The 14,253-nt window shown below is 37.7% G+C and overlaps 1 protein-coding gene across 3 annotated transcripts in view; it reads left to right on the forward strand.

The window, feature by feature from the left end:
* The first annotated feature begins 346 nt into the window (after positions 1–346).
* Positions 347–14,253, forward strand: part of wdfy4.L (WDFY family member 4 L homeolog) — a 167,917-nt gene continuing 154,010 nt past the window's right edge. The window contains exons 1-4 of one of the 3 annotated variants that reach the window (XM_018225614.2): positions 347–449; positions 4,507–4,764; positions 6,205–6,319; positions 6,611–6,714. In XM_018225614.2, the coding sequence (XP_018081103.1) occupies positions 4,507–4,764; positions 6,205–6,319; positions 6,611–6,714 (477 nt within the window). In that variant the 5' untranslated portion in view covers positions 347–449. Of the gene's footprint in view, positions 450–4,405; positions 4,765–5,686; positions 5,823–6,204; positions 6,320–6,610; positions 6,715–14,253 lie in introns of those variants that run through there. The other 2 variants (XM_018225612.2, XM_041569128.1) reach the window with 2 other exon arrangements.

The following is a 14,253-nucleotide window of genomic DNA, read 5'->3' on the forward strand; positions in this document are numbered from 1 at the left end:
CACATGACTTGGGGCAGCTGGGAAATTGACAATATGTCTAGCCCCATGTCAGATTTCAAAACTGAATATAAAAAAAATCTGTTTGCTCTTTTAAGAAATGGATTTCAGTGCAGAATTCTGCTGGAGCAGCACTATTAACTGGTTCATTTTGAAAAAAAATCTTTTTCCCATGACAGTATCCCTTTAAGAAAATGATTTACAAAACTTCTGTGTTTGGATAATATTTTACTTTTATAATCAAATAAACCCATGCCTGTCTGAGTATTGCAAAGTCACTTCAACTGTAAAGTTTGTTCCTGGACATGCTCTGATGTATATTTCTACACACACACGCCCATTTCCAAGATCCACTTCTGCATTTCTGTCAGGAAGTCTGCTGCCTGGTGCACAGGTTACACTCCACAGTTTGTCGTTAATCTGATCTGGGAGGTGCAATCTTTGTGTCTCAGGTAAATTAACCTTTTCTTGTGATACATATGAAAACTCAAAGTCGGCTAATGTAGCTAATGGTTTGTGACAGGGTCAGGGTTTTGTTTATCTTGGCAAAGTTCAAGAATTCTTCACAGAACTAACTGAAACTTCAGGTTTAACAAGACTAGAATCAGTACGTTCTATGCAGAGAGTTTTTAATTTATTGAATATTCTTGATAGACTGTGGCAATGTTTTGAACAGAAAGGCTTTTAAAGAAAATAGTTTAAGTTGTATATAACATCCTAATCTGAAGAGGAAAGTCCTTGCTTACCGAGTGGGCAGTCGATCACTTCACTCTGTTTTTTTTTCCACTTTTACAAATAAAGTAATTTGCCACTGGCAAACAAGAGGAATATGATTTTTGTTTTGTGTAAAAAGAGCTTTAGAAATGTTTCTGGGATAGCTTTACATACATTTTGAGTTTGCATTTTACCTAAGTACAACTTTTAAAGGGGTTGTTCACCTTCTAAAAACTTTTGTCAGTTCAGTTGTTTTTAGATTGTTCCCCCTCCCAGAGTTGCTTTAGAAAGCGAAGAATGACACTTTACACTTCAATATTAGAAAAACAGTAGCCCATAGAAAATAGAAAGTTATTGGAAAAAGTAATTACTGTATTTCTGGTGCTCTATCTGAAAACAGCTAGTTGTTTGAAGGTGAACAACCCCTTTAAGTATAATTTTTAAAACCAGTATTAAATATTCAAAAAACAATATTATTATGTAGGTCTGCTTAGTAGCACATCTACAAAAAGTTTGAATGCAGACTAAATATTATATATTTAAAATACTAATACATGCAATTATTATTTAAAATGTATAATGGTTTTATGATAAAATAAAATCTTAAATTGGTTGTACACCCAAAAACAGTTTGGTTGTTTAATGAAAGAAATGTAGTTGTAAGAAACTTTAAAATATATAGTAGCAATTTCAGGTAGTGGTATTGTGGTCTCCTTGGGTTAGACCAGGGCTGTCCAACTGGTGGCCCTCGGGCCACATGCGGCCCGCGAACCCCCTGGTGTGGCTCCCCACAGGAAAGTCTGTCTGCTGTGTCTTCTTAGCATGTATAAACTTTGAAAGGTATCACTGCAGAGATTAACTGGCCCCTGCATTGTTTAAACCTCAGATTCAGACTAATCCCCTGTATTGTTCACACGTGTAATCCCCCCTGCATTGTTCACACTTGTAACACATCTATTGTTCACACCCCTAAAGCCCTGTACTGTTCACACTCATACAATCTGCTGAAAGTGCACCAGCACTGTGTCAATGTATGTAGTACATCTTAAAGTGATCCTCATAGGTTTCTCTGCCTCCTGCTCTGTATTGCCTTGCCAATGCTCCCTGTGTGTGCCATACTCTGCCTGCCTTATGCTCCCCGTGTGTGCCATACTCTGCCTGCCCTATGCGCCCTGTGTGTGCCATACTCGGCCTGCCCTATGCACCCTGTGTGTGTCATACTCTGCCTGCCCTATTCAGCTCCCTGTATGTGCCATACTTTGCCTGTCCTACTCTGCCTGTGTGTGCCATAATCTGCATGTGTGTGACCTGCTCTGCCCATGGAACATAAGCCTGGTATTTGTTTTGGGGTTTGTTGCATTTAAAACTTATTGTTAGGGGCCCCTGACTGGGGGATTGCTGTATTATCAATGGGGAGGATGAGCCATATGGATTTAAGCTTATGTCTTAATATGATTTAACTTTTTTCACATATGAGTGATGAGTGATATATCCCTGCAGTGAGCACTAACCATTTGGTTTTTTGGTGTGCTACCACCATTAATGTGGACATGGTCTTGTGGTAACATAGGTGTGGTTTAAAAATAAGGAGTAGTCAAAACTGGCCCTCCACCATGAAGCCAGGAAAATTCTATCCCTCGGTACCACAGAAGTTGGACAGCACTGGGTTAGTCCATGGCAAATGTTCCCAGACACCCAAAACACAGGCACAAACAGTTCAATGCAGTATTACTGTCTCTTAGTCAGTTTATTTCAGGCTTTTCTAAACATGAAAAACAAAATACAGATGATAAAATTTTAAGCCTGTCTGGCTCTAGTATAAAGGTAATCTCCCTGTCTACCATGGGCTGAGGGCTTACTTCCCAAGTCCCTACAAAACTAAACACAAAAGTGTTTTTACAGTTAAAAGACATGGGGCTGGTTCTCGGGCCTATGTATAAACCCTCCCCTTCCTGTTACCTGGCAGTCTTTTTCCATCTGTCCGTTGACTGGGCAGAACTATATTTTTCCTAACGGACACAGTCCTTGGAGTTCCCTCTGCCCATGGCCCCAGTCCCAGTGTTGCAATTGTGTTGCTTGGGCCTGGCACAGCAGGTAAATGTGCTGCTGTTTGGCACCATTAGTGCCATTGCACTACCTGTATAGATATCTGTATAGCTAAAATCTCAGCTATAAGCAGGGCAGCACTGCTGGTTACAATGTCTATCAGATAGAGAGTTTTTATTTAAAAAAACATTTACAAAGAAAAACAAAATCATTGCATATCAGAATGACACTATAATATTTACATTATATACAAAGAAAAAGTAGAAGAATAAATCCAACAGAAATGAAAGTGAACCCAATGCTTCTCATTCACACTCTGCTTTCTGATATCATTGATCTTAATAGAATTTCCCTTAAGAATTTTTCTTATTGTTTGGTCTACTGAATCATTCTCTTTAGATTGTATGCCTCGCTTAGACCAGAGGTGATACTAAATCACCAGTTATGATTCCATAGGCTCTCTCGGCATGATCATTGGATAGAATCTACCATTGCCATTAACAATGTATTATCCCTTATTATACTAACCAGGATTTTCTTTTCTTGGTCATCCCCCCCTATCAACATGCGCTACCTAACAGTTGTTTGTTTCATCTCTATAGTGGACTGTCAGGTGACAGGAAGGCGAGGGTCTTATAGCCTTCGTTTAATGTTTTACCCTACAGTCCTGGCTTCTATCCATAAAATCACAGGCGAAGAAACAGCATGACTGCTAGCTTCAGCCCCCTCTGGTGTCTGCACTAACAGGAACTGCGTTGACCTGTGTGCAGACACAGACCGGATTTTAGTACAAAAATGCAAACACCTTCTGTGCCAAAATTCAATCTGTGTGTGCCTTCTAGTACAGACACTGTAGTGACCCCATTGAAAGTCTACAAATATATTGTTATTGCTACTTTTTATTGCTCAACTTTCTATTCAGATCCTCCCCTAATTATATTCCAGTCTGTTATTCAAATCAGATAATGGTTGCTAGATGAAATTTGCACCCTACCAACCAGATTGCTGAAATTGCAAACAGGAGAGCTGTTGAATAAAAAGCTAAATAATTATAAAAACACAATTAATAAAAAATGAAAAACAATTGTCTCAGAATATCACTCTCACTTTAAGGGGCAGATTTATCAAAGGTCAAAGAGAAAATTCGACTTCGACTACTTCGACTAGGAATAGTCCAAATTCGAATCGAATTTGAAAAAAATTCGAAAATTCTAATATCTAAATTTATCATGTACTGTCTCTTTAAAAATTAGACCGACTTTTCGCCATCTAAAACCTGCTGAATTGCTGTTTGAGCCTATGGGGGACCTCCTAGAACCTATTTAGAGTCATTTGGTGGACTTTTTGGTGGTCATTTGGAGGTTTTTTTTAAAAATATCGAATACGATCCAAATTCGAATTGAACTATCTAATACAACCTATTCACCCAAAGTTAAAAAAAATTATTTTTTTAAAATAAATTTCGGTTGGTCTATTTTTATTCAAATCTAGAGGTGATGGGAGTTTAAAAAAACTCCCATCACCTCGAAATTCGACACATGATAAATCTGCCCCTAAAAGTTAATGTAAAGGTGAACATTTTATTTCATTATGAAAAAACAGTTTTTGGGTGGAGTCCCCATCTACTGCTCTAAGCCCTCCTAGGGAGGAGTCCCAAAGTTTGGGAACCACTTAGCTATAGAGATCAGAAATAAGAGACAATGAATGTTGTTATTGCTTTGCAGCAGTAACATTTTCCATATTTTGCAGATGAATAAGCATGTCACCCAGGAGAATGAGGTGGATAATAAATTGGACACTAATCTGGCAACCAAGAGTCCAGATGAACCTGTTGTGGCACCTCAGAATTCTCAATATAACACACCGCCATCATGCTCTCTCCTGTGTCCACTTACTGCCTGGGAAACTTTGGGGAAGCAATATCAGGAGTATAAGCAATCTTGTCCTTTTATGACAGCTGTGCAACAGAAGCAGGGCTTGTATGGCCTCCTTCCTGTGTTCCTCCAGGTTCAGTATATTTGATATATTTGTAACAGTATAAAATTGTTAAGAAAAAGTCTGATTTCATAGAATGTGTAGCAAAAGTAATTGAACACCATACACAGGCTTTATTGTAAAGCAAAATGATTCCTTTTACAGAGTGCCACCCACACACAGTACAAAAAGTCCCCACTGTTTCCCTGGGGAACACTATTAATCTGCAGGCCAATACTGAGTCTGCAGTGAACATAATAACAAAACAAGACACACACACATCTAACCTCACAAATGAATTCCATGTTATGAATCCAAAACTATTTTAATGAAGTTGTAAAAACCTTGCATGCAGAATGTTTGTAATTAGACATGCAAGATCGTTCTGACACAATATGTGCAATGCCAATAGCAATCCCCTTATTTATCTGCTCTTTAGGCTTACTAGCCCTTAAAGGGTTAAATGAAGTGGTCTTTTGAATGCAATCAGCCAAAGCTGAATTTCACATCCTGCTTAGTTTTTAACTGTTCAGGTGCCTCCAAGCAGAGCAAAGCTGTACATCCCTTGGCTGCAAGCCCACTCACATTGTAAAACAACTGTCAAGAAACACATACAGATGCTAAATTAAAAATGTATATAATGTTATTTATAGATGAAGAGTAGACATATGAATAATATATATCATTTATTAATTAATACTTGCTCATTTTGAATAGCATATGAGGGGTACCCTTAAACTTATCTAAGAGACAGGATGTGCTTTATGACTTTCTATAGGATGCTTCAAAATGAAACTGGGCAATTTTGGGGTATATTCTGTGTTGACCTTTTTTTTCATCAGCAGAACAACACCTGATCATGGCAATTCAGCCTGTCATTTAGTTAAATGGAATCCGTCTGTGCATTTCTACAGATATAGGATGCTGTTGGATCCATATTGGATTCATATTAGATGAACTCTGCTTGCCATATTTACTCTTTTGGATGATTTTTGTGTGTTATCAAACTAAATTTTAATGACAGTGGTTATTAAGTGCAGTTATGATGTTTCTTTTTCCATACAGCACATAAAATGTTTTTTTACTTACCGGTAATAAATGTAATTATATCTAGTTGGAAGCAATGATACGCATAATCTCATCTGTATATTGGAAACCTAATCCAATCCATGTACAGAAGTAACATGAAATTAGTCTGGAAAGACACATGGCTAACCCATTGTATATTTAGGTCGGTAGATATGACGGAAGTTTTTTTTTGCTGTGTAATTAGTTGTGTCAGTATCCGCAGCAGTAAGGGAAGTAAGCATTATATAACATTTTGGTACAATATTGGCACTAGTACATTTTAAATAGATCTTGACTTGTTTCATCCTTGTTCCCTGTAAACATAAAAGCAAAGCTTTTATATAGTGCTTTGAAAAAATCTACTTATTCAGATTTTCCAATACACCTGGCTTTGTTGTATTTTAGGCATGTGAACAGACACAAGGAATCTTCTCAGTACCTGACATTTGTATTATGGCCAGTGACTTAGGAACTCTTCTTGCCATGGAAATGAGGAAAAAAATCTCCAACAAACCAGCAGGTAATGTATTGTATTTGTATCCCCTTACTCTGTAAAGTGCTTCAGAAGATGTACCTTGTAATTTGCAAGACAACTGGCTATCCTACATTTCTGACCCAGAAAAGTATGTGATTCTAGCATCATACATTCACATTATAAAAATCATAAAAGAACATTGGATTTAACAGTACAAAAATGTTTGAAGCACAAACAGCTGACATACTGTATAAGAGGCACTTTTTACTAGTTTTTTAAAAATTCATTTGCAATACATTGTAACAGATCTGACCAAAGAATGCACTTTATCTTTAGGTGCTGCGCGAATAGCTCTTACAGGTTTTCTACAGGGAGACGAGGAAGGAAAATCCGGATACTACCTGCTCAGATCAGTTTGCCTTCTCTCCCAAAAAGATCAGGTATGCACCTGATGCATTACAGAGTTAAATACAAACACAAAAAAACTTATCATGACAGTTTGCATTTATTGACTTTTTTTAATGTTATTTTTGGATTTGGTCAAATACTGAATCCTACTCTTCACATTTGGCAATTACTGAACCCAATGTGAAGCCTCATTTGAATATTTAAATATGAGCAAAATCCCAAAATTGAGTCATCCATAGTTATTCAATGCATTAAAGGGAAACTAACATAGCATAATTGTTTCCCTTACCTGAGATGGTTGACTCAGACTGGTGATACAATTTAAGACAAATGCTGCTAGCAATTGTTTTTACAAACAACTTTAAAAGCATTTTTTAAAAGTTACTTAGAATTATCTTTTCTGTTGTTAGACACATTTTTATTATGGGGTTGATCTGCCCTTTAAAGTCATGTTAGTCAAAGGGTTACTCCATGGTGATTTCAAATATCCATGTATTTTACAACTACAGGTACATTATACCCTCGATAATTTATGTACTTCTGCTAGAAAGCATAACCCAACATTTTAAAGCATAGAAGAACCATGTCTTCTATCTAAATGTTGGTAGGAATGAACATTCATAAATGAAAATGAAATTAATCCCTGAGGTATAGATAGGTATGGCAAAGGATGTCCCTGCCCACAAAAATGTTCACTCTAGTCAGTAGTGGGATAAATATTCAGAAGCAACAAATGTTTTTTTCCATGATGCAATGCATATTCTGTAAAAGAATGAAATTTCAGTATCTACTTTTTAAAAAAGGGAAAAGACTAAATAGGACTAAATAGGACATGAAAAGAAAAGGTATGGTAGACTTTATTTTAATACATTTATTGTGCCAGTAAAGGTTTAGATTTATTTTTAATCTCACAACATCTACCTTTTGTAGTGGACAACTTTTAAAGTCTACCATACCTTTTCTTTTCATTTCCTATTTAGTCCTATTTAGTCTTTTCCCTTTTTTTTTAATTTGACTTTGTAATTCATTTAGCTATTTTGAGCAAGCCTGGATATGTGGCAAGACGCATTTTATTTTTTTCAGGACAACTTGGGACGCAAAGCTCTGTAACTCTCCTGCACGTGTAAATTCCCAGTGCTCCTTCGGGAACCGACACGTGCAAACTTGCGAGGGGGGAAGGTGTTATGTTTTGGGTAGCATAGGATTAGTAGAGTATAACAGTGCTTTTATTAGAGTCCTGCAGGCATTACACAACAATAAGCTTTCACTTTTAAGATACCAGTAAGTATGCACAGTATAAGTATGAGCACAGTGACATCTACAGGCCATTTGCATAAACACCATATATTCCCCCTATAGTAGGAAAGCATTTGGACAAATATAATAAACAACAACAATGCATCTTAAAGCAATAATATACATTATTCACATCACATTGTCCTGGGTCCATGCAGGTAGTTTTCTGATTCTCTCAGTATGCCTTATAGGTTCACTTTCTTCAGGCCTATTGTAGTTGACATCAGGAATAGGAAAATGTCCTTCATCAAATGGAGCTTCTCCAAAGTCATATCTAACAGGTGCAAGACAACTTGCATTCCATATGCATCCATCAGACAGTTCATATGTGTATGGTCCTTGCTGGCGTCTCACTTCAAGTGGTGTAGTAAATTTAGATTGTCCTTGTTTCAGTATTCCTGGTTTCTTAATTCTGACTAAAGATCCAGGCTGAAAGTGTACTTCTCTGGCACCACGTTTTCTGTCAGTAAAAGTCTTGCATTTGGCTTGTTGACGTTTCACAATGTCAGCAGTAGATGATTTTGTTTGATGTCTGCAACATGTAACTTAGTGCGCATCTGTTTGCCATGTAATAATTCAGCTGGAGATGATTGGGTTGTTGCATGGCACGTTGCTCTGTAGTTATGTAGGAACTCTGTTGTAAATACTTTCCAAGATTTCCCAGTTAGATTTGCTGTCTGTAGTGCATCTTTCATACTTCTGTTGAATCATTTGATTAGTCCATTTGCTTGTGGGTAATACACTGAAGATTTCCTATGCACAATATTCCTCTCTCTCAGAAAGGATTCAAACTCATATGAGACAAACTGTGGTCCGTTGTCTATTAACTCCTTTGGATTACCTTCTCTGATGAAGACTGTAGACAGAAATGTTATTACTGTAGCTGATGTTATATGAGAAACAAATGCAATTTTAGGCCATTTACTGTAATAGTCTATCAAGGTTATAGCAAATATGAAGTCTATAGGAAAATTTGTAAAAGGACCGACAATATCAATAGCAAGTTTTACCCATGCTGAATCAGGAAATAGTAGTGGTTTTACATCTGGTCTCAACTTAACTTTGTGTACAAAGTTCTTTGCACAACCCAGTGAAGTGTTGCTTTGTGGTGAAATTTAAGACACTGGCTGTGTGGCAGGAACTGTTGCTGTAGTAATGAGACCATCAACTAATTGTAGGTTTAATGCAGCAAAGAGATCCCTTCCAAGTATAGCAGTACCCTTATTCACAATGTAAAAGTCACATTTTGCAGTATTTGATTCAAATTGTACAGTCACTGGCAAGCAACCAAGCACAGGGATTGGATCATTTAAGTAACTGACCATTTTCAGGGCAGGTACAACAAGTGGATCTTTTGCAAAGTATTTCAAGAAAATATCCTTTGGTAGTATAGAAACAGCTTAACCTGTATCAAGCATCAGGTTAATGGAGTGCCCCTTGTCAGCAGAAGCAGTAATGACACCGACAGTGCATATAAACTTGTCTGGAATAAATGTGTCAGCTATATCCACACTTAATACTGTGACATTTGTAGTAGTGACTTCATGAACATCTTTAGCAGAACTACGGCAGATCTTAGCAAAATGTCCTACTTTTTTGCGTTTGCGGCACTGTAAAGCTTTTGCAGGACATGTAACATGATTTGCAGTGTGTTGTGTTGAACCACAGCGAAAGCAGTATTTTCTATTTGTATTTGCTGCACGGTTTTGCAGTGTAGGTGAATCCCTTTCCTTAGCACTGTATTTTGCCTGTGACATTATTAGGCCACAGTGCTGAATTCACAGTCTGTACCTTCCCAGCAGTTCCCTGAGAGTTTTAGCCTCTGCCACTGCTGTTTCAATTTGGCTAGCAACTGTAATAGCCTTTGCAAGGGTTAAATCCTGCTCTAGGAGCAGTCTTTCTCTAATGCGAGGTGAGTTTGTTTTTTCCACTATTTGATCTCTTAGCATTTCATCTGTTAGAGTCCCAAACTCACAGGTAATAACCAGCTCTCTCAAAGCTGCTACAAATTGTTCTGTGGATTCACCATTACGTTGTCCACGTTGGCAGGATTTATTTTTCAAACTTACGGATCCAAGCAGTAAAAGGTATGGTAGGCTCACCAGGGTTTGGAAGAAATGGTCCAGGCTGCTGCAGAGGTAAAAGAGCCATTCTGTCGCCAATTGTTATGTTTTGGGTAACCGTGGATGAGTAGAGTATAACAGTGCTTTATTAGCAGAGTCCTGCAGGCATTACACAACAGTAAGCTTTCACTTTTAAGCTACCAGAAAGTATGCACAGTATAAGTATGAGCACAGTGACATCTACAGTCCATTTGCATAAACACCACAGAAGGCACACTCACGAAGGGGTGGGCACGGGGACCCTCTGGCCTAGGGGAGTCTGTTAATGAGCTTTGATTTTACATGTCAAAATGAAAAAAAGAACATGTGTATATTTAACGCTTGGACTTCCAAGGTTTATAGGGGACCTGTCACCCTAAAAAATAATTCTAAACCTTTTCTGTCATGTTAGTTAGTTAATTCACTTATACTATATAAATATATATACACTATAGGACTCATTCACTTACCCTAATGCAGTGAGAAAAGTGCACTTTTTCACACAACACACCATTTTTTCCCAACATTGATTTGTCATTGCACACTGCATCTGGCGCAACTGTGTCTAATGGCCACTATGTTTCCTTCTGCCATGGAATCACAACCACAGCAAGGAGCCATTTTTTTGGAAACTGTTATTCAGGCACGTTTTGCATCATCCCAAAATCTTCTGTATGTGTCCGAATGGGGAACCTGATGCCCATGTCAATGCCAAGGCTAGCCTGCACAATTATAGAAAGTTGGAGGAAGGGGTGCATGTGAGGAGGTCGGTGGCATCAGAAATGCAGAAGTGCAGAAATGAAAGTAAAAGTAATTGCTATGCCTCAGGCATGGAGGCAGTCTACATGCTGATCTTTCAAAATATGTTTATGCTATGTATGTTTACACTTAGGTATGGGTGTTTTATTAAAAAATGGGTTTCATGCTTAGTTTGAAAAACTTTTATTATATAGCTGTATGGCTGACTTACAGGTCTGCTTTAAGGGGGTTTAATCTAATTTACCCCTTATTTTCTGTGCCCCCAATGGATATAGAAAACAGGTATCAATTAATCTACCATATTCCAGAAACCAGTACCCTACACTGTAAGGGTTGGCAAAAACACAAGAAATCCTCTGTACTTACCCATGTCAGTATATTTTAAGGGTTGAGATAAACACAAGAACCTTCTGTGCTTACCCATGTCAATATATAAATTACATTAAAATGTTTGTTGCTAAATGTACTACAAAGTCTCCTGTCCTTTAACAGAACAGGTATTAGTTGTCCATATATTATAACGCATTTAGGGGGTTATATTTTTATTAAAACAAATCTGACCAAACCCGCTTCCGTTATTTTATCTTATTTATCAATAAAATAACTCAAAAAATTAGCGAAAACTTGAATTGTACAAATTTTTTCACATTTGACTTTTTTGGGTTATCACACGAAAACCCAAATTTTTCAGATTATCGGACAAAACCCAGTGCAGATCACTATATCTTCAAATTGTAAAAGGGACAAATGCCATCTTCTACATGACCTTGGCAGGTCTGAGAAGGCGGATTTTTGGATTCAGACTTTTAGCAGCTTTTGACCAAAAAACCTCAACCAGAAAAAAATCGAGGTTTAGTAAATAAACCCCTAAAAGTAACCAACTATGTCAAAGTCATCCCTGATCTGGCCAGTCCTATTCTCACAGTTATCTAATTCACTAATTAATTTTACTATCACACATTTTTCGCAGGCACAGTTTTACCTGCATCTTGCTTTTCATGGTAACCCTTTCTATTTGGACACAAAAGGGATCACTTGATTGAAGTTGGGAATGATGTGAGCTACAACACGGAACTGGCCACCACTCATGTGTAACCTATAGGGATCAGAATCCATGGACCTCTCCTAAGTCGCTTGCCCCAAACCCCTATGCAAGTTGGTGTTATGGGTCCCCAAAGAGCATACAATGTATTTAATACACTCATTTTACTGGGAAATGGTAACACATAATTACATACTGTAAATCACAATGGGTTTAAATTACAGAAGGTTTATTAAAATAATGTTTTCAGATTAGTAGACACAAGATATAGGATGACTCTATAAGTTAAAAAGAATCAAGACAGTAAGAAATACATACCAAAAGCTGAGAAATTAAAGCACTTTTGTAAAACTGCTGAGCAATCACCCACAATGCTTGCCTCTGGCTTTTGCAGATTTCTTGATTGTGTAATCACTGTGTGTAGTCATTTACATATCACCAAGTTATACAGTATGTGGAGGGCTTGATGGTGGTGACTCATCACCAGAAACTTAAACATAGTGGCCAGTATATGAGGTTACAGGATGATCATGGTGAGCCCGAACCTGGTCCAAGCCCTTGAATTTCAAGTATACAGAGGCCCATACAGGCAACTGAAAAAAGATGTGTAGGGTTGGGTGCAAAATTTGCCATTGGAGAATTCACCGCAAAAGTTCACAGCAAATTCTTTCAGGGATTCCGGCTTGCACTGCCTGTCATTTCTTCTTCATTTTCTTCTGCAGGAGCTAGGATCAACTTGCCGAGCAGGGAAGTAATTCACCCTGAACTTGCAGGCAAAGTGAATCTCAGCATATTCGCTCATCACTGGAGGTCGGAAATGAAGTTTTATGAACCATTGAGAGGAAGAAAGCACTGCTACTGCCCTCTGTTGAAAATAACTCACACGTTATTATTATTTGAAGTAATAACACATTTAAAAAAAAAAATCTTAACTCACAGGATAACATATCTTATTTGAGAGGTACAAAATCCTAATGAAGTGATACCTAAAGAAAAAAAAATAAGGATTAATGTGATATTAGTGATGGGTGATTCACGGCGAACTCCCATATTTCGCCGCCGATGAATAAATTCACAATTTTGCTGCCCATTGACTTTAATGGGCGCCGAATTGTTGTCGGCGTCAAAATCTGTGTTTTGTGAATTTTTTCACGAAATTCATGGCGAAACGGAACAAATCCGCCCATCACTATGTGACATTCCATTCCATGAAAATTGGGGGACAGTATTGAAGATGCAAGGTGCAAATGAAACAGTTTCCCGTGGTTTTCCCAAAATGGGATTTTCCTATTTCCCCTTCCCTACACTAACTCAGAATCCCACTGAATGTATTTTTCTCTTAAATGCTTCTGTTAAAATACATATACATATTACTCAAGTATGACCAAAGAAAAATATGCTTGTCTATGGCCTTCCTTAGGTAGTCAATGCAGCATATATAAAGTTATACATACACACCTTGCATGCTTATATATACACAGCGAAGACACAAAAATCTTAGGTTCTGTCATTTTTATATACTCCCTATTTGTTCTTCCCTGTCTTCACTTTTACCCTAATTCCCTGCCCATTTACAGTGCGTCTGCTTACTCCTCTTATTCTTGCTTACCCATTATTACCTTTATACATTTAGTTCTGCTTCCCCATTGACTTTCACTTCCTCATTTAATTCTGTTCCACATCATTTGTGTTCTGCTCTCATATTCCCCAATTTCCTTTATTCATGTAATTTAGTGCTGTATCTTCTACCCCTCTTGCAGCTTTCCTTTTTGGGTCTCTATGGTTGTATCGAACCATAGAGGCACAGTCATTTATTTCAGCACTCACACCCTCTCCAGTATTTAACCCTCTGCTCTCTCATGTCATATAAAAAGATCCTCCTCATGTTTTATCGGCACAGTCTTCTTCCCAGAAGCTTCAAGCTACGTGGGGTCTGAACATGGCACCGGATACATACAAATAGCTCCATATTACTTCTTGAAACTAATGCAGGAGCATTCACTTCACTTCACTGAAGACCTTTGTGCCCCCTCCTTCTCCTCATATGAGAGATCTTGCTTGGGAAGGGGAGTCGTCACTGGGTCCAGTAGGCATACATTTAAATTAACCATCCCAAGGCTTAGGCAACTTTTAACTTCCCCTCATTGTCTTAATGTTGTGCCCAATATACAGTGTTGTTTAAACTAAGTTTAAACTCACTTATTGATTTAAAAACCCATAATATTTTTTGGATGATGGAATTTTTCATAAATCAAACATCACTTGGGACAGGGACCAACGATAAGGTTATGTCATTGGCAGGGACATTTATAGGTGACAGAATTCTTAGGAAATCAAAGTCTTGAAACTAGGCCTGTTCCCAGGTAACAGGG

This window comes from Xenopus laevis, chromosome 7L (assembly GCF_017654675.1).
Source record: "Xenopus laevis strain J_2021 chromosome 7L, Xenopus_laevis_v10.1, whole genome shotgun sequence".
In the NCBI taxonomy this organism is placed as follows: Eukaryota; Metazoa; Chordata; class Amphibia; order Anura; family Pipidae; genus Xenopus; species Xenopus laevis.